This window comes from Rutilus rutilus (genome assembly GCF_951802725.1).
Source record: "Rutilus rutilus genome assembly, chromosome: 2".
NCBI lineage: Eukaryota > Metazoa > Chordata > Actinopteri > Cypriniformes > Leuciscidae > Rutilus > Rutilus rutilus.
In genome coordinates, this window is record NC_140210.1 from 32,272,715 (window position 1) to 32,297,070 (window position 24,356).

At 37.1% G+C, this 24,356-nt stretch overlaps 1 protein-coding gene across 2 annotated transcripts in view; it reads left to right on the forward strand.

The window, feature by feature from the left end:
- Nucleotides 1–24,356, forward strand: part of galntl6 (polypeptide N-acetylgalactosaminyltransferase like 6) — a 233,271-nt gene that overhangs the window by 170,679 nt on the left and 38,236 nt on the right. For both annotated transcript variants that reach the window (XM_084402886.1, XM_084402887.1), the window contains one exon: nucleotides 21,408–21,593. In XM_084402886.1, coding sequence (XP_084259012.1) covers nucleotides 21,408–21,593 — 186 coding nt within the window. The remainder of the gene's footprint in view (nucleotides 1–21,407; nucleotides 21,594–24,356) is intronic.

Genomic DNA, 24,356 nt, shown 5'->3' on the forward strand with positions numbered 1-24,356 from the left:
GTATTGTCTAGCGCTCCACTGTGTGTAATCATAGCTGTGGTTGTTTTTTCCTCACTGCCGTGGGGTCCTTCATTCTGCAAAAGGCCTGTCCGGTCTGACCAATAGACCATGATCAGCATCTCTCCCACTCGCAAAGCCACGCAGCAGGACTGAATGGAGCCTTAAGGAAAATGGCCAAAATAGCTGGCCAAGCTGAGGTCGCGGTAGCGACACTGTTACAAATTCTTTTTTGCCTCTCTAGCTTGTTTTTGTCTGTTTTTTCTTTGTGTAGGGATAGTTGTTGTTTTTTCTCAGTTTGCACAGTAATCACTCTCTGAACAGTTGCATTTGTAGATGCATCCCCTTTTTACAGCGTGGTTGTCTTTGGCCATTCCATTGTGTCTCCCACTTTTCACAACTGGTTCTCCACAGATCCATCCTGTTGGCCGTCAGAAAGCTGCTTGGTTTGAAAGTGTGAGCTGCTTTGTACGTCGCTACACTATTGGCAATGGACCTTTTTTTGGCTGCGAAATTTCACAAAAATTTCGCTTATGTTCCCGCAACACAAGGCAGTGTTCAGGGGGTAAACAAAAATGAGAAACAATTTATTTATTTATTATTCTGTTGACAGCCCAAGTGTTTAATAGCAAAGATACATTCTTCTCTCACATAAGATACATGTGTTTTTATACATAGAAATGTATGTATAAAGGGGGTTTGTCATATTAGGAGGTCCTTGGCATCAAAAAGTTTGAAAACCTCTGGATTAGGTGACTAATGTTTGGGCAGCCCACCAACTAGTCGAGTTTAAAATCTTCATCAATGTCTTTTTTTTTTTTTTTTTTATAGTAATCTTCTGATGCATAAAACAAAGTGTTGCAAGCATGCTAACTAACCTTCATGCATCATGTGTGCCACTTTGCAACCTGTACAAGGTAGCTTGCGTAATGCTCTGTGTAACTGTACAATATCTTTCCAGGCTCTTGCCTGTCAGATTGCCTGTCATCCTGTCCCACTGCACATTACGGAGAATATGTTTTTCACACCATTCTTATCTGTGTCTTGCCATTGCGGATTATTTTTTAATTATGTCATAATCCCCCCATAAAGGAGATTTGATTGGGGCGTAACAGGCAGATGTGACCTCATTACTTACAGGACGCAGGCCCTGCAGTCTCTCTCTGTTATCATGGAGATGACGCAATGGTGACATGATTATGGCACGGGAGCTTTACTGAGATGCTAACAGAGTTTTATACCCCAGGGCTTTATTTGGCAGTCTCTCGCCTCACATCTAACTGTCTCTTGTGTGTGCAGTGCCAAATGTTGCTTTTTGACAGCACCACATGTAATATTTCTCGCCTGCTTTGGATTCTTGCCTGCTTGTCGTGCAGGTCAGAGTTTGCTCTCAAAAAAAAAAAAAGGAAAATTAGACAAGCATGTGGTTGGTATTCTTTTCTTTTTTTCTTTTCCAGAAATTAATTCCGTTTTCAACAGATGTTTATGAGACTTGGCACTGAACAGGATCTTCACGGGCTGTTGGCAGTGATTAAGACAAATTCCAGTTTTCAGCTGCTGATAATTTTACAAGGACGTTGCTGGCGTGTACAGTATATTTCATGATCTTGGATCTTTAGGGGGGTTTATAAGGGTTAATTGTGCCTGAATTTCAGCATTCAAAATAAAGTAAGAAATTATTGGCAGTTTGTCTGTTTGTTTTTTATTCAGCACACATTCTTGTCTCCATTTAGCAAGTGTACTTACTCCAAAAAGTTACTTATATTAAGTAGGGATGCACAATATTAGTACTGTATTGGTAATCAGTCATTATTAGATTATATATTTTTTATCTGTGGCTGATATTGGATAGTAAATATGCATGCTCATTCCCCTGTATTAACACTATTAAATGTTATCTTTAGCAAATCTGAAAATGATTATTCACTTTTCATACTGTACACCATACTGTTGTGATGTCACTTGAATTGATTTTAGTTTTTAGTGTTTTATTTTATGGTTATTTTAATTGACATTTATTTGTTGTCAGCCATAACATGCATTATTTCATAATAAATATGGCCATATATAGCGCTGTTACACAAGGGTGTAAACATAAGGATTCGTTAGGGATGGGTTAGGATGTTCACATCATATCTTGCGACAGAAACACAACCATAATGTAATGTTCCCGTACATTTCTTCAGATGTTTTCCACCTGTGGTATCTCATTACAGTTGGCACAGATCAATCTAAAAACAATGATGGATCTTCAAGTTACACTCTATGTGATACTAACTAATTTACACACGAGAGAAAATAACAAATAAGCATTTTACCTCACTGACTGTGCACCGAGCACTCCTTGAATATTAAATTGGATATAAATCTAAATTTGAATACAAACCATATTATCAAAGCACGCTTCGTTAGATGCCTTTCCTAAGGTGTAAAGTAAACAACTCTGTAGATGAGAAATGATAATTAAGTATTGTGAAGGGACATTTCCATGTTGTTCCAGTGGAGGAAAAAAAGGACTTTGGTTTGAATGTGGTGATTATAACTGCGGTTACATAATTGTACTTATTTATGTATTTATTTTTTTGCACAGTGCTTTGTTTAAAGAGAGTGAAAATTAATAGCAAGTTAATGGGTGTAAAATAAACCCACATTGCAATGTGGTGTGAAAGAGGTTGCTTTTTTCCTGTCTAATGAACCTGGCTGGACGCCTTGCAATTTAAAGGGATTTAAATCCAGGAAAAAGTGAATGTCTTGCCTCCCCATCCTCTACAACAAATAATAAAATAGTTGCCGTTTACGCTGACAAAGGATTGCTTTGTGTGGTAAAAAACAAATGCTGAGCTACGTGAGGGCACTACAGAAACTGTCTGGCAACTTAAAAATATGTATTACTACTGTACACTCTCTCTGTTTTTCTTTCTCATTTCTCTCTCATTCCTCCCCCTCATGCTCTCGCTTATCTCTTCTCTTATCTCTTAAAAAAGCCATTCAGCTCCTGCTTTATTCATTAAATATCTTTTCTTTTTTTTTTTACTCTTAAGCCCTCAAAACATAAAAATTGATGGTGTAATGATTATGGATTATTCCTACACCTTACTGACCTGTATGACCCGCCTATAAAGTATCTCAGAATTAATATTTATAGGTGCAGCTGCTTTGACCTTTGCAAAATTCTTCCTAGAAAGTTAAAAGGCTTGAAGCTTCAATATGTTCATCTCAGAGCACTCTGACAATCTCTAAATTTTCACTGTGCTATAACAGAAATATATACGTTTTTGATAACCCTTCTTAAAATCTCCTCTAACGACAGCAACTCTTTATGTGTCTCTATAAATAAAGGAATCCATCGACCAATCTTTAGAACCCCGACCAGTCTTTTTTTACATGCAATTTCCCATGAACACTCTAGTACCCCCCCTGGTGGCCTCTTGGGGGTCTGAATACCTGAATACCTTTGATTTATATATATATATACACAAGCACAGATGCTAGCAGAGGTTTTCATATTACATATCATCATTGCTAAATCATGCCATTAAAATGCTTTCAGCAGCCAACTGATGGATGTTAATGTTGCTGTTTGAATAGCATTGTGGTTTTACAAAATTTGAAAACACTTGAATTGAATATTATGACTATGCTCATTATTCAGGTGATGGTATTCTTTAATGTGAAGTGTTTAAATGTACCTGCTTCAACTGTCATTATCAGACAATTCATTCATTTACTATTTTAATTATGTGATTTTTTTATTTTATTTTATTTTGGGTTGTTTGTTTAAAAAGCAGGCCTTAATTGCTTTGAAGCATAAATTGGAGGTAGTTATGTTTTCTCAGGTCTATTGTGCGTCTGCATTTTGTTGCATTATGCATTGTCACCCAGGCACCATTTATGCATTTATGATAATGTTGTAATTAGTGAAAGATGAATGCAGCTGTTAATTATTTGACAAACATTCAGGCTTATAACCCCTTAGTCAGAGTGAACAACATGGTTTATGGAGGTTTTTCACAAATAGATTGATCCTCACAGCTCTGGCACATTCGTTACATCTCCCTTGATCCTCTCTGAGTGCAGGGGAGGGGAAACGGTCGACTGCTGGAAAGCTAGCACCCCTCTCTATGGGAATATTTGGCTAGTTTTGAAAGGTCAGGCACTTGGGCTCTAACCCCAGCCGTGGCAACTCTCTGCTGACCTGGCCTCCTCCTCCAAACCGCTTGACTTTCCGCTTAGTGCCTCGTGCTCTGAATGCTCTTCTCGCCTGAAGAACAAAGGTTTATTCTGCTTTCTTGGAGGTGATTGTCGCTGATTGCAGCTTTCTACATTCTGCTTTCCAGATTACTTCTATTTGTCCTGTTCCAGCTCCATCTGTTGGCTTGGCTATGTATGGAGCTACTTGCTAATTAAGTCATTATTTAGAAAGACAGTCCAATATTGGACTTCTTTTTAATAGCCTTTTTTTGAAAATACAACCCATTCGGTTGTAGATAAAAAAGGCCTGTTGTTTAGACTTTGGACTTAATGTCTTGTTTTCCGTTGTTGTTGTTTTGTGCTTTTTTTATATCAACAGAGTTGTTCTTAGGGTCTATTTGAGTCTTTTATGTAATCCTCCGTCTCCAGGACTCGAAAGCCCAAAATTAATGTTTGCGCTCATCCCTCGCTTGTTTATCAGCAGAGCGGAACAATTGGATTTCAAGGTGCTCTGTCAATGGAATTCGTATTGCTGCTTTATTTTCTGTTTGTTTTGTGTCTGTCGTATGCTGTATTGAAGACAAAGGACTTTATTGGATGTGCAACGCTGCATCCAGTGCTAGTTATTGTCTCCTGGAGTGGTAGGAGCTGCTCTTGCTCACTGTACACTGGATTTCTCAGCTGAGAGTTCTGTGAGGACATTTTGTGCAGACTGTTTGTAGTTACAGTATGTGTAGTGAAAGAACATTAGCTACTGCTGTGAAGTGTGCCAGGCCTGGAGTTTGAGCTGCTTCTGTTGGTGGAGTGAACCAGTAGTACTGAGCTGATTTAGATCAATAGTTCTAGTTTAAAGTTATTTTGAGATGGTTGGTGCTGGTCAATATTACTTTTTCTTCAGCATTCCAAATGTCAGGTGCGACAGATTACAAAGAACAAATTGAACATCGTTTCAAAGGAACAGATCGTTCCAAAGCAAACTGACTACACTAGCCCTTGAAGTTTTACTGTAAAGAGGACCTATTATGCTTTTTCGGTAACGCTTTAGATTACAGCCCGGAAAGTACTGCGTAATTAAAATGAAAGTACAGTGTAACTTTCGGTAATTACAGTGTACCTATAAAGTACTTACGTGTAAGTATAGGGGAACAATATGTAAAGTCTTGGGAATAAAGGTGTAACAACCAGGAAAATGCTGCGTTATTAAAACGAAATTACAGTGTAACTTTCGGTAATTACAGTGTACCTACCTATAAAGTGCGTACGTGTAAGTATAGAGGAATAATATGTAAAGTCTTGGGAATAAAGGGGTAACAACCAGGAAAATAACTAATTATTTAGGCAAATTATTTAGACTAAGTATTTTAGAATCTTACTTTTGTGAGCAATTTAGCGAGTACATACACTGCACCTTTTTGTAATAATAGTGTATAAAAATACATAAAGGCTTTTTTTAAATCACGGGGTACATATCAGTGCATTTATAAAGTAGGCTAATTTGTTATTATTGCAAAGGTGCACTGATTAAGTTTCAAGGCAAGTAAAACTATTGCAACTTTTTTTTTTTTTTAAATGCTGGGAAAATATACTCTTGTTCCGTGTAGTTACAGGGTAAGTATGACATTGCGGGCTGTAAATTAAAGTGGTGCTTCTTACCTTCTTGTTTCATGTAGTTACAGGGTAAGTATGACATTGCGGGCTGTAAATTAAAGTGGTGCTTCTTACCCTCTTGTTTCATGTAGTTACAGGGTAAGTACAATAAAAACACATGTACACATACACAATCTGATATCACTCGGAAAACTTTATTTGAAAAACAACTTATTTCAAAACGGATTTACAGCACTTTGTTTCTCTTGCTTGGTTTCCTCCTCCTCTTGTTCCTCTTCTTCTGAAGTGAAACGATAAGCGTTTGTAAGAAAAATACCAAATATTTTAAATTTTTAAACTGTAGACTATCGCTTCCGACCAACTGTCACCTGCGCGTTCATGAGAGGGTTGAGAGAAAGTATAAATACAAGTTGTCCGCGTCCGAGCTGTGCGCAGCTGTCGTGTACGCGTCCAAACTGGAGAGGCTTAAAGCGTGACGTAAGCGCACCGAAAAACCAATGTTGAATTATTTATTTTTTTAAATGTTTTTATTATTGCTCACAACAAAATACAAACAATAACAGATAATAATAATGAAAAACAAACCATGCAGAAGAACAGAGACACCAGTTCTCGCGCACGTTTCACATCAAACTCCCGCGAGAATGCAATGAACGCTTAAAGCTTCACCAAACGCGAAGCCATTCAAGCCGCCCCTATGAAGCCGACTCTCATGCACTCGCTGGTGAAAGTTGGTCGGTAGCGAAAAGATGAGTAGCCTAAATTATGAGAACATTTCTGGGTGTAGGCTACTGTATTTTCTTTTAATACATAATACAGAATAGAAAAAGACTCCTTTTGATTAGGCTAATCAGTGGAACGATAGAAAAAGAAGAGGAGGACCAAGAGGAGGAGGAAGCCATGCAAGAGAAACAAAAAAGGACAAAACATGCTACTTTCTGTCAGGATTTTAGAATTTGAAATGAAAAGTTGATTTAAAAAAATATATAATAAATTAAATAAATAAGAAGTGTAATATGTTGTAAATCTGTTTTGAAATAAGTTGTTTTTCAAATAAAGGTTTTCCAAGTGATGTCAGATTGTGTGTGTACATGTGTTTTTTATTGTACTTACCCTGTAACTACATGAAACAAGAGGGTAAGAAGCACCGCTTTAATTTACAGCCCGCAATGTCAAACTTACCCTGTAACTACATGGAATACTTACAGTCTAAATAATTTGCCTAAATAATTTGTTATTTTCCTGGTTGTTACCCCTTTATTCCCAAAACGTTACATATTATTCCTCTATACTTACACGTACGCACTTTATAGGTAGGTACACTGTAATTACCGAAAGTTACACTGTAATTTCGTTTTAATAACGCAGTATTTTCCTGGTTGTTACACCTTTATTCCCAAGACTTTACATATTGTTCCCCTATACTTACACGTAAGTACTTTATAGGTACACTGTAATTACCGAAAGTTACACAGTACTTTCATTTTAATTACGCAGTACTTTCCGGGCTGTAATCTAAAGCGTTACCGCTTTTTCTTCTTCAACTTTCTTTAGTTTGTAATGTTGCTGTTTGAGCATGAAAAAGTTCTGGAAAGTCACAAGGCTTCCACTTTAAAGGAAGTTGTTATCTAAATCAGTAAGCACAGTTTCTGAACTCCCTGAAACGTCTTGATTGTAGTCTTTACATGAATCATTTATTCTGCCCACCCAGGGCTTATACAAAAAAAAAATGGCGAGACCTGCCGTGCCTATTCCATGTTAATAATTTTGCGCATTTTGCATATTATACAGGGCTTCAAGATTCAAGCTGTCGAATGCTTGAATCTGATTGGTTTGACGAGCGTTCTAAGGTGTACAATTATTTTCAGGGAAACGCACAGATAAAGCAGTTCCAGGCAGGTCTTGACTGCATTACAGTTCCATATCACTTCCCCAAATGATTTCAGTTATTTTAAAGGTCCTTACAGTCTACAACAGCAAAAGAACCAAAACCCGCAACGACACTGACCCAACAGATAAATATAGTAAACAATAGGATAAAAACGACAAATTATTTCCATGTTTTTGCCACAAAATTCAAAAGACATTTGGAAACCAAACATTACAAGTATAATAACTAAATTATACTTTGGCTGTTCTATGTTGCTCATGCTTTTATATAGCCTATTCCATGTTAATAATTTTGCGCATTTTGTATATAATATTAAACTGCAGGGCTGTTGAATGCTTGAATCTGATTGGTTGAGATAGGGTGGTAATAACGGGACTGTTCTTGGAGCAGATTATTATAGACGCTGCTGCCGAATACTGTTGAGAGACGCACAGACAGGTAATTCACATACACTTAATCTCTCTCTCTCTCTCTCTCTCTCTCTCTCTCTCTCTGAGAAGAATTATTGACAAATGTCTTTAAATACAGTATCTGAACAATGTTTTGAGGTGTGGTAACTATAGTATAAGCGGAATAATTGACTCCAGACCATTGAATAATTAAAAAATAATGCACACCCTCTTCGCGTCTTTCACAAGATGTTGAAGAAGATGAAGAGTTCAAAAGGGTATCAATAAACAAAAGGGTACTTTAATGAAAGCAAACTCAGGTAATCCACAAAAGGTGTAACAGAGTGCAGCAAAACACTAGCGTACTTGAACATCGACTGACAAAAACAGAGTGACCAGAGAGGAACTAAATACATGGTATGAACAAATTTATGAACAGCTGTGAGGAATAAATGTCCATGGTTACTGATGAGTGGCGGGAAAATCAAACAAAGGAACACGTGATGAATGAAAACAAACTGAAAGTCCTTTAAAAACAGAAACTAACTAACAACATCATGGCCACATTACCACCTCGGGTGTGCATTATTTTTCTAATAATTCAACGGCCCGTCACCAATTATTCCTTACATAATAGATACATATCAATGTTGAATTTTAAGGCCATTTTTTAACTCATTTTGTTACGTATCGGGTCAGCATTTTAAAGCAAGATCATTTGAGAACTTCTGCTCTGAATAACCTAAAAATCAAATAACTGTCCTAGTAAAATGGTGTAGAGCTGATCTGTGATTTGCACTACAAGGCATGTAATTCAGTTTTATAGCCCTGTCAGTGCACATTACTGTGTCTCACCGCCACCACAATGCCTAAACTGTGCAAATTGTTGTTTGCCTGAGACATCACCTTTTCAAACAAACAGAATCTCACCAAATGAAAAATTGATTCCAAAGCAGATTGCTTTTAATGGACAGATAATGGGGCTCCACTCAAGCTGTCTGCTTGATGCTTTGAGGCTTCAAATACTTGAAATGACTTATAATCTTAAATGAATTACCATTTAAATGGCACGGCTTGTTTATGTGTCTGTTTCCATTTTATCCCATGCTAGTGTTCCCTTTTGCTAATTACGATGGTAGAAAAAGCTTTCAATATTGAATTTAGCTCATAAATGTCCATCAAACAAAAATGTGGTGAACTGAAGTGCAATGCAGGATACCTGAAGTGTGTAAGTGCCTGAAAGTGACATAACACATAAATATACCTGTTTCTCTTTCTTTATTTTAAGTGAAAGGGTGTTTTGGTTGCATTTTATGACCAGACAGTAAATGGCACATTGTAAGAGTAGAATATGAAAGAAAGTGAGCATAAGGTCAGGGGTTCTAGTTCAATAGTCCTCAATCGGTAGGTTGAGATTAGGTCTGTACCAGTGTACCGGTATGACGATATATCACGGTATGAATAGACACTTACTTGACAGAGAATATCACCTGCGCATCAGCAACTTCTATGCACTTGACTGCTTAGGGCACGTCTACATTAATATGGAAACATTTGAAAACTGCTTTTCGGTTTAAAAAAGCTCTCCGTCCACACTAGCATTTATAGGCGTTTTCCTGAAACTTTTGGAAAATGCCTGAAAACGCTAAATTCACCTTACTGTGCATGCGTAAAAGCTCACTGAGATGATACAGACGGAAAAATAAATAATAAAGTTATCGCTCAATTCTTCTGACAGGATAATTTTATTTAGCAAAATATCTCACCATTCACTGATGGCGTCCAGGTTGCACTCAGTCACCATATGTTTGGTCTAAAACACAACTGCATTCAAATCTGACAGCAAATCTGAGTACATTTTCTGTCATCTTTACAGGACTGTGATATGACGAGTCTGCAAAGTAACATATTTTTAGCAACAGTGTGAAAGTGAATAGCACATAACAGGTACAATACCGATATAAACATGAATATATATTGGTACAATATGCGTCACATGATGCGTTTTCAAACGGACATGGCCTTAGACTCTCATCTTGCTACACACACACACGTACAGCAGAGGAAACGATCATTTAAAATTTGCAGAATGGGAATACTTTGGATATAGAAAAAGTAAACGCCTGGTTGTCCTCGAGGATAGATATCCATTTTGCAAAAAAATGTGGACTCAATGTGGCTGCAAAAGGAGGAAACACATCAAACATAATCACCTATATTTGAGAACACCATCCCTCTATGCAGATAAATGTGTGTCCCGTGTATAACTTAAGGCCGTGTGATTTCCGATATGTAGAGGGAATCGAGGAATCCAGACATGAAAATGGATTTTACAGTAGATATGGATGAATGAATAAATCGAAAGTAGAGCTGTTCAATAAATCAAATCAAGTGACATGGTCTGTGAATATAAAAAACCTTATTCTGAAAATCTCATACCGTTAAAACTCTAGGTTAGATATACAAATAGATCACTGGATTGCAGGGGAAAATGCTAAGTGAATAATAAAATGCAAGTCACCATCTAATCATGCATAGTAAGGATAGCAATGTAAATTGGCATATCAACTTATAAAAGAAAATGCTTCTCATATCTCTTGCTTGCCATGTTCATGTTCTCTCGGTTCGCCTGCCTGTTTGAGTTCTCATTAGTCTCCTTAGTAACTGATCGATTAGTTATTCTGTTCAGCTGTGTCCTGATTAGTTCCCTTATTCCTCTTGTATTTATGCCCTGACTTTCAGTCTGTCTCTTTGTCCATTCTTGTCAATGTAAAGTGAGTGGTAGTGTATGCTGTTCCCTGAGTTTTCCTGTTGGATTTATTTAAGATTGTTTACTCCTAAAATCTCTATCATCATGCGCTTAATTCATTGCAGCCATTTTGTGACATTGCAGTTGAGATCAAAAGGTTGTGCATCCAATAAAACTCTTCAGTAAATGCATCTGTCACAGGTGACACTATGTGCTTATTAATCTTAATTTGCATAAGTGTACAATATAAGACTTGAATAAAAGCACTGCTGTGGCTGCTCATTGATTGAATGTTTCTCTAGTTTTAATAACTGTCCCCCTTTGTATAAGTGTTCATCAAACAGCACTCACTGCCATCTAACAAATGCCATTATTGAGCTCTGCTGACATTAAGAGGCCTTTATATGTCAGAAAAAGAAAAAAAAATGTTTTAACATGATGTGCAAATCAAATGGGTGAGATTCACAAGGTCATTATCCTCCAGCCGATCATATTGGGCTTTAAACGTCTTTCACTCCTCCAATCATAATGTCTGGCTGATGTCTCTGCTATCGGCTCATCACAGTCTAATATCAATATTCTAGTGGCAGCTGTTCTTCTCCACTTTGAAACCTATCTATATCATGCCCTATTTTTGTATTTTTTTTCTGAAATGTTGGTCACTATTGCGAACATAGAAGGATGGGCAGTAAAAAATAAATCCTCTGCAGAATGACCTGTCCATCATTTGTATCTCATTCTCCTCCAGTTCCCATGGTGCTCTATCACCTCCCGTCACTTGCTGTTATCATTAAATTTGAATTTTGACAGCATATTTTTTTGTTGTAGCACTTCCTTGCATGCCACAGATGATCCGTGTTGAAAGGTTGTTCAGAGGAGAAGAATGTTTAGTCTGAGGTTAGTCTTACATCTGAAGCAATTCATTATTTTTGTGGCAAAAACGTTATTTTTAGGATTAAGTGTCAAGTTAGTTTAAAACACACTTATTTCTGTGAAATGTTTGGAATAAATGATTTGGAAATGCTTTTGTGTTCTCTCGCAAATGTTTTGTGTTCCCCCGAGAAACTTTGCGTTCACTCGCAAATGTTTTTGCAAGTGAACACAATGGTTTTGCGAGCGAACGCACAGTTTCTTGGGGGAATGCAAAACATTTGCGAGAGAACGCAAAAGCATTTTCTCATATTTTTTTTTTCCACCACCATGTCCCCTTAGGGGCTCCGTAGTTATCTAATGCAGTAATATTCATTCAATTTTAAAGGAATCATTCATCAATAAAAAATAAAAACATTTATCTCATTATTTACTTAAATGTTTTCCCAAACCAATCTGACTTTATTTCTTCTGCAGAACACAAAGGGCATAAATTATATCTGTTTTGGGTGAATTAAATGCAATGGCAGTATATTGTATTAGGAATGCAGCGCATATTCTTAATAATGCAACAAAAAATATATCTTGCTGAACATTTAACAAGTATTCTGATCAGTTTTGATGGAAAACAAACTCAATATTTAATCCATTATACAGTTCTTCACACTTCAGTCCAGTAGGCAGCATACTCATAATCAAGATCTTTGTATTTTTGTCCTTTGAGTTCAGAACTCAGTTTCACATCCCATCTTAAAGGCCACAACTTTTCACAGCTCTGAAGCATTGGAACTCAGAGCATTGAATGAGTGAATGCCCCCTGCTAGTTCCACTAACATTATTTCCATCAGCAAGCAGGGGGTCTCCCATCCAAGAACAGGCCAGGCCTAGACCTGTTCTGCTTGGATAGATGTCAGTTTGTGCAATGTTGCATTAGATTTGAGTCTATTTCAGGTTAAATTGTTTTATGTATACACTGTATATCAAGTATCGTAAAATGTCATGTGGTGTGACTCCCCAAAACGTAATTATATTTATTTATGAATATGATCTATAAAATGTTTAAATAAATTAATAAAAGTATGTCATAGTAAAAAACTTTAAATATTACAATTGCAGAACCATTTTTTTATGGTTAGCCCACATGACTTGATTGATTGATTGATTGATTGATAATTATTATTTTTATGGTTACACCACATGATTTTAGAGCCATTAAATGTAAACTTGAAAATGGTAAAACAGTTTTTCGAATCCATATGAAGCCTAGATAAAGAAAACATGTTTATTTGTTAGGTTTTAGAAAAAAAATCAATACAAACTTTATAGTTACAATGAAGTTTTCATTGAGGATTGTCTCATAAAAAAATGACAACTGTTGCAGAATATTTTTTACAAATGTTCAGTCTAGATCTACGCAAGATTACATCGATGCAAGAATAGCTACTGCTTGTCCTTGATGTAAAAAAAAAAAAAAAAAGAAGAAGAACGCATGTAATTGTCTGCTTTTCTTTCAAACATCCACCAAACACAATATTAATGGGCAGAGTGACATTAATTCTAGTTTACGTGTCTTGCTCTCTGTCTTCCCGCCGCAGAGAATGGAGCGTGTTGTTTGGCTAGTAATCAGCGTCTGTGGTGCTTCATTGTTGCTTGACGTGCTTTCCGCGCCACACCGAGATGAATGACCTTGTCTCTTTTAATAGAGCCGCATTGAGAAACCGGTGTATCTTTCAAACAAAACCTGCCTTGCATGGAGGCAACCTCTCCAATAATGAGGGACCATAGCAGGCGTACGCATCCCGCCGTGTCCAGAGCGAGGCCGCATTTTCCCCTCAGTGAAAAACAAACTGACGCTGTGATGTGGGCTCTATGAGAGGACTAGAGGGAGGCTAATGGAGGGGCTTCACCTCTCCGCTGTCTAGCCTCACCAACAATAGCCTGGCCAATTACCCACCTGCCCTTTGATTGGCCTGCTGTGGCAGTGAGTGCATGGAAGAGGTGCTGGTCACTACAATGAAGTATTCACACCTCAATTTACCTTGACAGTTATTCCTGTTGCTCTCATCCACAGGCAAACAAAGTTGCTGGATCAATAGGACCAAGGCCTGGTCTTTGTTCTTTGGCTATAGCAAATGTTGTCTGGAACACATGCCGACTGAATTATCATACACCCTACGCAGCAAACTTTGCTAGAGGAATAACAATTGCTGTCCTCGCGCGTCAGAGCATGCTTCAACTTTAACTGCCATCACCCACACAATTCCTCCATTTCCTCAGAGCATCTTTGGTCAGTTCGCTTGTCATCTAAGTTTTCTGACCTTTAGATGGGCCAATATGTATTATATATATCTCAGCGTTAAAGTTTGAGAAGTGTTTGACTTTGAAATTTGTTGAGAATGATACGGGAAGACAGCCTACTACTTATTCTGAAACAGTATTATGTACCTAAACAGAATGTGCTGCCTACTCTACCAGAGTCCTCTAATCCCGTGTTAAACCCTCTAGACAGCAGGCTGTTGTGAATGTCTCTCTTTAGCCTTAAAACCCAACATAAGCTTTTCACCTCTGAGGTCTTCTGTTTCCCGGAGACTCTGACTCGTGTTCAGCAGGCAGAGGCATACAGAACAATAATAAAAATTTCATTTTATTTCCCTCCTCCTCCATTTGAGATGTTTAATGTTGCATGAAAGACCTTTCCTTTGGCGACAGAAAATACTCTTGCTACTGAGTAGAGGTTTGGTTGTAATTATACCCTCAAAGTCCTCGTCCTTTCATCCTTTGCAATCGATTGCGTTGAAAGTTCAATAGAAAATAGTAGTATTGTGGCTATTTTTTTGTAATCTGTTACCTGTGTTAAATAGATAGTTCATCTAAAAAATCTTTTTATCATTTACTCACTCTTGTGTCAGTCAAAGCATCTTCTTTTGTGTTCCACAGAAGAAAGAAAGTCATACAGATTTGGATCACCTTGACGGTGAATTTTCATTTGTGTGTGAACTTTTGAATACATCGACAATAATGTTTACTAGATGAAAATGCACATCTTAATGATAACTGAACAGGTCTATTGAAAACAAACTGCTTTTCTATAGTGAGAAAAAATTACACTGAAAGATACTAAAATCAACTAACAATTGTATTTACTCAAGGCAAGGCAAGTTTATTTATATAGCACATTTCATACACAATGGCAATTCAAAGTGCTTTACATAGAAGAAATTAAAATAATAAAAAGAAATAAGAATAATTAAAACAAAATAAAATAAAATCTCGAAAGTATAATAATAATAACAAATAATCCAATCATACTGTGTGAACTGAAACTGAAGTGAATGAAGACAGGAGCTCAGGTCTCACAACAAGGACATTTTCATTTGTTTTTGCTAAATGTTGTTACATTTAATTTAAAATGTATATTTGGTTTAGTTTTGGACTCGTGAAACAAAAATTCTCGTCGACTGAAATTGGATGCTATTTTAGTCCGTGTAAAATTGGCAAATGGTGTGATATAACATGAAGAAATATTGAATACATTTTAAGGGTTCTTTTTTTCTTTGTGAAAATACAAAAATTATGACTAAACTGTCCAAGTTTTCTAAAAGTAAAAGTGCAAACCATTTTGATGGTTTTATCGAGGAGCTCAAAAAACAATTCTGTAACAAATTATGTTGTGAATCTTATTCACTTCGTGTTTAAAAGCAATTTCGATTTTAATTAAGACTCACGTTTTAATTAGCTAGCAGCATCTTGAAAGCAATTTGAAGAGGTTTGTGCCAAGTGTAGGGGAACATTTCAAAGTTGCCTTGACGTTGTTTTTTGTTGTTTATCTATTAGTGCTGTGAATTATGAAAGGTTCACTTTTTTTATGTTGTTGTTGCTTTGATGACCACACTCTGAACGAAACATGCGTCTCCCGACATTTGAGACATGCTTATTGCTACAACAAAATCATTTGCTACATTGTCAGGCATTGTTAGACATTTCCCTTGTTCTTTGTTCAGGATCCCTTTGGGTTTCCTGCACAGGCCTCATTTTCTGCTTCTCTTTACAGCGGCAATGTAATAAATTGGGATTGAGTCTGAACATTGATCTCGCTGCAGAGACGGATTTATGAACGGTTCAAGGGAGTGCGTATCTCCCCCCTGAGGAAAACGGCGGTTGTGTAAACTCAAGCCAAGAAGCAGGGCAATAAGAGGGGTGGGTGGCTTTCTTTTATTCACACACTGGCCAACGGCAGGCTTCAAAAACACACCGTATATTATGAATAAAGGCAGTGGCAACGAAGCGCTCAAGGTGTCTGTGCTTAGCGGATGTTTTATTCTCTGCACATGTTCTCTGGGGGCCACAGACGAATCCTGACTACAACGTCAGCAGCATTATAGGAGCCCAACGACACACGTGCAGAGACAAAGCAGCTAATTCATTCACTGTAATGAGTCCATTACGGCAAGCCTGCACTAGCTAAATCACAGCTAGCGAGGAAAAAGTACTTGTTGAGTGATGCAATGTGGAAAGATAGATAGCCCAGTAATGTATCAAGTAGAAAACAGGGTACTTGCGGCTTTATTGACTTTTTAGGTTTTGCAGGCCTTGGATAAGTCATGTAAATTAATTAAATCTTAAGTCAAGGAAATGACATTAACATTACCGTTCAAAAGTTTAGGGTCAATAAGATTTTTGAAATGTGTCTCTTATGCTCACCAAGGCTGCATTTATTTGATTAGAACTTAGAAAAACAGTAATATTGTGAAATATTAGTACAATTTAAAGTACCGTAATGTTTTTTTTCTTTCTTTTTTTTCTATTTTAATAATAAAATATTATTCCTGTAATGTCAAAGCTGAATTTTCAGCATCATTACTCCAGTCGTCAGTATCACTCGATCCTTCAGAAATCATCCTAATGTGCTGATTTGGTACTCAAATCCATGATACCATGATATTTTTTGAATACTAATGAATATAATATTCAGAAGAATAGCATTTTTAATTACTGACCGCAAACCTTTAAACGGTAATGTATAATATACTGTGTACATTTGTTTTATTTATTTTTTTATTACACTCATCACTAAGGTATTTCAAATACTGCTTTTGTGTAAAGTCATAGCGATGTCTGATTTGCGAGGGAATCAGTCTTTTGAGTCATTTATTTTTGATGAATTGGTTGAACAATTTTGCAAATCAGTCTAAATGGTTAATTACCAGATCAATTTGAATTGGAATGATTTTTAAAAGTCCTTAGCAAGTAATCACAAATGACTGAAAAGATCACAGAAATAATGGAAAACGTGGATTTAGCAAGCATGATTTTCAACCTAATACTTTCAAAAGCAAAAGAAACCTGCTTCAGCAGAGAAAAAGCATGTAGTTAATGCCATTAAAATTGATATTTGTTTCTCAGCAGCATTTCTACAACATCTGTAATTGAACATAACACACAAACATCCACAGACACACACAATGTATTTTGCATCCAATTGTTTTTGTCGTACAGGCTGATATGTTTATTCTCCTAATTAACTGAGGGGCTTGAACTCTTCTGGCATCTTTGAAAAGCAACATTTTCACATTGTTCTTTGTTTGTATGTGTGGGGTGTCAATTGTGTGTCTTGACCCTATTATATATTTTCTGTTTATATTCAACTTTATATATTATGTCACGTCCCGACAAAACCTTAGAAACTCACTTTAAAGCTCAGAGTCCTTTGACAGTTTGCAAAAAAGGATACCATATGGTCAGAACTGCAATTCTACCAGAAAGACTCGGGAGGCAAAATAGCGTAACAAAGCATACATTTATTAACAGCCCAGCAAGCATTTATAAAGTTATTTGGCATAGGCCCCGTCCATAGCTCGCAATCCGAGGGTAACGGAATCTGCATTTTCTGCCTGAAGACAAAGGCAGGGGCGTAGCCGACCCCCTGGGAGGTATGGGCAGGGACCATCCCGGTGGTGGTGGGGAGGATGGAGGTAATTAATGGCGTCAGCATCTGCAAACTCAGACATGTGTAAGTACCGATATTTTACACTGCAAGTATTAGAACACGACTGGTTAGATGTGAAGGTAATAAGGTGACGTAACAATTGAGTCTTCCTTGCAGAACTTATGCTAAAGCTTTCATTTGTTATCTTTTGTGCCTCTGCAGCTAATAATAGGGGATATTCTTTTATCTGCCTAATACCAACCACACCAATAAAACAATACAGTTCTAAGCGAGTTCATCCAGTAACGCAGCAACAATTAAAGCAAGTGACTCATTGGTGTGAATCTCTCGCTCATTAAGTTTGAATTGCAGAGACAATGGTAATTTTAGCTCCTCCGTAGCTCTCATATCAAAGAAACAAGCTCTAATGAAGTACTGTTCAGATACTATCACATCTCACCAGTGTCGATTTGAATGTGATATGAAGCGAACGGTTTGGGAAGATGTGCGTCTGTCTAAAAAACCATCAAAACCTTGAATGGGGCAAATGGTTCTCTACCATCTGTCTTAATGACAGACCACCAGGGAAAGAGAAAAATGAAATTTTCCACCCAGGTTGGGAAGGTAGTGGCCCAGAGAGGTCTGTCTGCAAACCATCAAAGCAGAGAATGTGCCTGCCCTTCATCATGGCTTGTCAGCCATACGCCAGCGGGATACGAAATTTTGCCTTTTCCTCATAACTGTTTATTTGTCACTTCCTTCCTCACCGCTCGGCCTGCCACGCATCAGCACCAATGATTTATGACCTCGTTTAATCAAGCGCTCGTAGGACATGGAAAAAGAGAGGGAGAAAACCCACCCGACACTTTCGCTTCTGTGAGCCACTTACACTTACAACGGCAGCCTGGAAAAGTTTTGCGAGTCTCCTCCCCACCTCAGCTCAGTGGGATCAGAGTGCAGTGGCAACTCATATTGAGGCTGTCACTTTTATTGGGGCCATTTGTTTGAAGGCCAGACACCCTGGGAGTTGAGAAGAACAGAGAGAGGGAGAGGGAGAGAAACAGAAAGAAAGGGCGGAATGCAAGTTTTGCGCTGGCAGGTGACTTTGCCAGAGTTTAGTAGACAGTGAGGATGCATCTGCAGGTTCCCTAAAGTGAGTTTGGCCTCTGGCCTGAAAGAACCGAACAAGAGGAACAACCACACATACACATACATTGCTGTTTGATGTCCACCAGATGAACGCCCCACATACTGTCTCCCCATCGGCTAATATACTCTTTTATTTTTCATCACAGATGTCCTGCTCTGTTTGGGTTGTTTATAATTGCATTGGGGGCCTGCAGTGAGCTCTCAGTACACAAACCAGAAACCCTCTGAGGGTCTGTAGTGCTACTATCATTAAGTTGCCAATCTTTTTGTTGCTATATTAAAAATAAATAAGTCGGTGCTGCATTTCTGACACAATAAACCTTCTCTGGAGCTTACTAGAGGTGTGTAGACATCATATTTGTAAATATGGTGATGTGCCGCACTGGGCTTTTTGGGAAATAAATGCTCAGTGTAAAATCAAAAGGGAAAAAAACAAAATATTACTGTGCTACATATTTTCAAAGGGAAATTTATCATATTTTCAGGATTAAAGTGAAATTAATGATTGTTTTAAGACAGGTTTCCTAAACTTGGTCAGATAAACAGAGAGCTCCACCCCAAACTCACACCATTGGTTTAGCCAGTATTGCCGCAAATATTTCAAATCACCGTAGAGTTAGTTTTCAGTAAAAATGGCTTACTTGTTGTTTCTGCTTACAGCATGTACACAAGTCAATATTTTTTCCAAGCACATTTTACCAATTACAAACCACATTAAAATGAATAATACTATTAAGATTACATATAATAATTGGTAGGTGATATGTAATTGTTCATGATGGAAGGTATGTCTTAAAATGATAAATGCTGTATATTAAACTGTGCATAATTACTGGGCAGTTTTTTTTGTTTGTTTTTTTCTACAGGTAAAATGGGGGCAAAATTAGATTTAATTGACACTGAAAAGTTATTATGAAAAGAATGAAATGCCTATTAGATGAATGCAACACTGGACAACATTCTGAAATTCTGCACACATTGTATAAGAAGTTGGAAATATTTTAATGGAAAATTATTTTTGACATGTTTGTGTATGATAAAATAAAAAATAAAATTGTAATTTCCTAGTTCTATTTTTCTTGAGTGCTTATGCTCACCCCTATTAAGGACACCACAACTATTGTAGATGCATGTCAGCTGTTGTTTGTGTGATAAAAATAAATAAATAAAGTATCATTCTTATTTGAATTTGTAAAGCAGGAAGAACATAGAACTAGTCCTTCTTGAAGTTAAACATAACACACAAACTTTAAAGTCAAAGCATGACTCTTTTCATGTACATAACTTTAATGTTGCCTGCTTCACAGCTTTCAAATAAGAAATTTACCGGTCCATCCAGTTTAAACCTTCCATCAAAACATGGCGGCTGCATCTAATGGATTTATGTTATTAGTGGTAATCCAAAGCCCACGTATTTGGTACCTCCAAAGCATCTAATCACACAAAGTCACATGGAAACACACATACACACACTCATGCACAGACACAGCAGCTGGGAAGCTGTGATTGAGTTTGTGGAGGTATTAATGCTTTGTATTTGAATAATGTGCAAACGGTCGACAAGCTGCAGCAAACTCCTGCTGCTTCTGAAAATGAACAAACAGTAATGTGTGGAAAGATAAGGTTTTTTTTTTTTTTTTTTGGTTTTGAAATGACTGCCTTTGCTGTTTCTTTGTGCTGTCACTGAAAGGGGTCAAATGCATTACCCACTACCCGGCAGTGAGAAAATCGTATTTTTCCATCTGTTTCATTTTTTGTTTGTGTTTACCTCACGTTAGCATAATTAAAGATGTTTGTAGAATGTGCACATTCATATTAACTGAAAAATATTACCAATGTTGGATGTAAAATACATCTAAATTTAATGTGCAAATGCAACAGTTCTTGATTCTTAATTGCACTGTGTTCAATACGCCTACATTTGTATAATAAAAGTTTACTTAATCTATTTGTGTTATTACAGGGCAGTGGATTTATAGTTCCCAGCATGCTTTGTATCTGACCAGATCAGAAGAATAAATTAAATGTTATTTTATGTTTTTGAGAAAGAAAAAAATGGAGAGGCCTTTTGATGTTCTGTTATATGATGCATGTTGCTTTACTGCGCAATAACTGCACATACTATATTACATGTAAGAAAAGCTATATTTAACTTGCTAATGTCTGAGGTTGAATAACTCATACATCTAATTTTATTGATACTTACTCAGTTCACTGGGTGTTTCACTAGGTTTTTGAATTTATGTTAAATAGAGTGTTTGAGTTGAGCCTACATGGTAATTTTGTGTTAAGAAAACTAATTTCCAACATGTGGAACCACAGTGAGTTAGGCCAAAGAATTAATATTGGGTCTGTTTGTCCTGATTAATATTCTAGAAACAGAGAACATTAAACAATTCATTTAAGTCTTAACAACGGTGGAATCTTATGGGGTGTTAAACATTAATGCCATTGAATGGGGCCGCGAGAATGGAGAAACAATTCCGAGATTAAATTACCGCACCACTGCACCGCAACACACAATCAATCTCCCTCCTTTTCCCTTTAACAGAACACAAACCTAAACTTAGCAATTTCCTCTTTTCCCCGGTGCATTCTTTCTAGCAATTTCTCTCTTTTTTTCTGTCACTTTTTCAGATCACCTAAAGGCATATCTGGAGGAGTACATGTCCAGATTTCCTAAGGTTCGTATCGTGCGTACCAAGAAGCGAGAGGGTCTGATCCGCACGCGACTTCTGGGAGCGTCGGTGGCTAGAGGAGAGGTACTTGCTTTCCTGGATTCTCACTGTGAAGCCAACATCAACTGGCTGCCGCCCCTGCTCGGTAAGTCCAGATAAAAAACTGCCTACCCTGGCATCAGCACGTACCCACAGATTTCTCAATTTTTTATGCCTGTCACTGTGAGAAAACAGAGCCCTCTGAAAATCCCATGGAATGTTCTGTGTGCTTATCTTCCTCTTTTGAATCTAGCAATTTCAAAATTCAATTGCTTTTTCCCATCCAAAGTCCTTCCCCCCTGCAGTTGGTTGATTAAAAAAACAAAACGAATCCTCCATCTCCTTGTTTCTTGTCTGTGGCTTGGTCCTTTTATCGCAGAAAAACCTTTCTTATTTTCAGACTCATTGAGGATAGAATCTATAGTGTACCCCACTGCGTCGCACAAGCATTGCAAATCCAGATGGCTTTTGATGTGCATGACCCTGTTATAAGATGTTTTAAAATGCCTACTTCAGCAAATCTTTTTGCACTTATCGACACTTATTGATCTGATTCCAGCTCGGTTTTTAGTTCTGTTTGTTTCTTCGCTTGGTTGAACATCAGGCGGTCGTCCCAGAGACGTGGGCACAGCACGGCGAGTTCTAATTGGTTACAGTGTGCTGTGTATGGCCTTTGAGAGGCATGCTGGGATGTGGCCTGGCATGTATGATTAGAGTGGAGCTGCCGCACAAGCGCTCGACAGGTACTGTGTCGCGGGCTGTTTGAAGCAGAGCTCTGATCTGTAATGTGAAGGACTGGACTGTATTCCTATTTCTCTCCCCACCAGTCTTCTCATCAGACCATCGCTCATTAGACAGGCTAGAAAAAGACTATTTATAAATGATGGTTGGCCAGATACGCCAAGGTTGTATGCCTTTAAACTGGGATGACCAAAAGAAACAAACTTTTATGCAAGCACAAATGGTGCATGATGTTTTTTGTCAAGAACTCTTTTTAAAAATCCCATTAATGTCCTGATTTCTTTACACCCTTTAAGAGATCTCAGGTTGTTACAATGTGTGAGTTTAGTGTCATAAAAAAATATATATTTGATTCCACCAATAACAGAAGTCACCTTTACCATGAGAACGAGAAACACATCAAAAAAGCACAGCAGCAAACCCCTCCCATGAATCATTGTGAATGACGTAATGATTGATGAGTTGATTGATTGCTTGTTTGATTGATTGATTGATTGATTGATTGATTGACTGATTGATTGATTGATTGATTGATTGATTGATTGATTGATTGATTGATTGATTGACTGATTGACTGATTGACTGATTGACTGATTGATTGATGCCATTTGTTGTGCTTCAAATTAAATTAAATATAGTTATGTGAAAAATAAGTAAAATACTTCCAAAGCCAAGGCTGCTGGGAAATAGGGCCCTTACTTACTGTTGCACTCTATACTGACACGCATTTGCCTACAATTTGCTGGATAAACAACATTGCTGTCAACACTGTGATTTGTTTTAAGGCGAGACACGGCAGGCAAAAACATCGTTTTTTTTTTACTGGTCAAGTTTGAGATTTGGGGATATTTGTCTTCAATAACATGTCTTCTTTCAGACTTGTGTTGAAAAAAAGTCAAAAATACACATTTAGGTCTTTATTTTATTACACTTTGTCTGTTTGCGTCTGTAGATTTCTCATAAATTCAACAAAAGTTCGCGTTCTTAATCAACGTGCTGCTCCGCGATCTCTGCCGTCAGCCTGTCATCAGAAGCACCGTTAGGAAGCTCTCTCTCTCTGTACAATCCTGTCTGATCCAAATATGGTCATTTCCTTTTTATCAGCAACCAATCGTGAAAGTAAAAGGGCTGAATGCGCAAGCTCATTGGCTGATGAAAAATCTTTAAAGCCCGTTTTCTCAAAATGACTTTTCTCTCATACTCCAAGGACGAAATCTCCACTTCAGTAGCACCTATATACACCAAACGTTCCAGACTTGTACCTAGTTATATTATGAAGACATTTACAGAGGGATTTGTAAATATATTATTCCTAGCCTGATTTATATAACATTTTATTCCAAAAAACATGGCGAAAATAATTTTTTTAAGGCTATTGACAGTATTTTCTGATTTACAGGATAACAAAAGTAGATATCCATAAATCCCTCTGTAATTTTTTTCCCATCTAATATGTGAACACAATGAAAAAATAATTTTTAATCTGGCTTTATCCAATACTCAGATATCGTTTTTTAAAATATATGCAAATTAGTGCATATTTGATTAGATATTGCCTGATTTGCATATTTAAACATTAAATTACAGAAAACTTGTAATAATTTTTTTTCTCATCTTAATGTAGGTAATCAACTGGGAAAGTTTCATGGTGATATCTGCTAGTTAAAATTTTTACCCTATTCACCTGTAGTGTCTCGCCTTAAGAGTGTGAAAAAAACTTAATGACATTCTTTTTTTACTATTTTTTTATTTATTTTATTTTTAGAGATCTCTTTTGTATTCCAAAGCATATAATAGGAACAGAATGTGGATTTAGCCCTTTTTTGGATGCTCTAGTACTGTACGTTCTTAATTATTAACCTTAATCTGTGTAGCTGTCATGAAAGGTGATTATTGGGAGTGCAAATTCACAGACTCTCAGTTTTGAATGCAAAAACCTACTCAAAGTTTGCCTCCTAAATTGCATAATCTCTTGATGTAGCGTAAGTCCACTGAGGGTGAGCTGAAGAACCCAATCGCAGTTTATTAAACAAAATACATATAAACAAAACAAGACGATGACTAGAACTTGGCTTGTCTAAGAACATAACAAGATTTGAACATTTGAACATAAGCTTGAACATACACC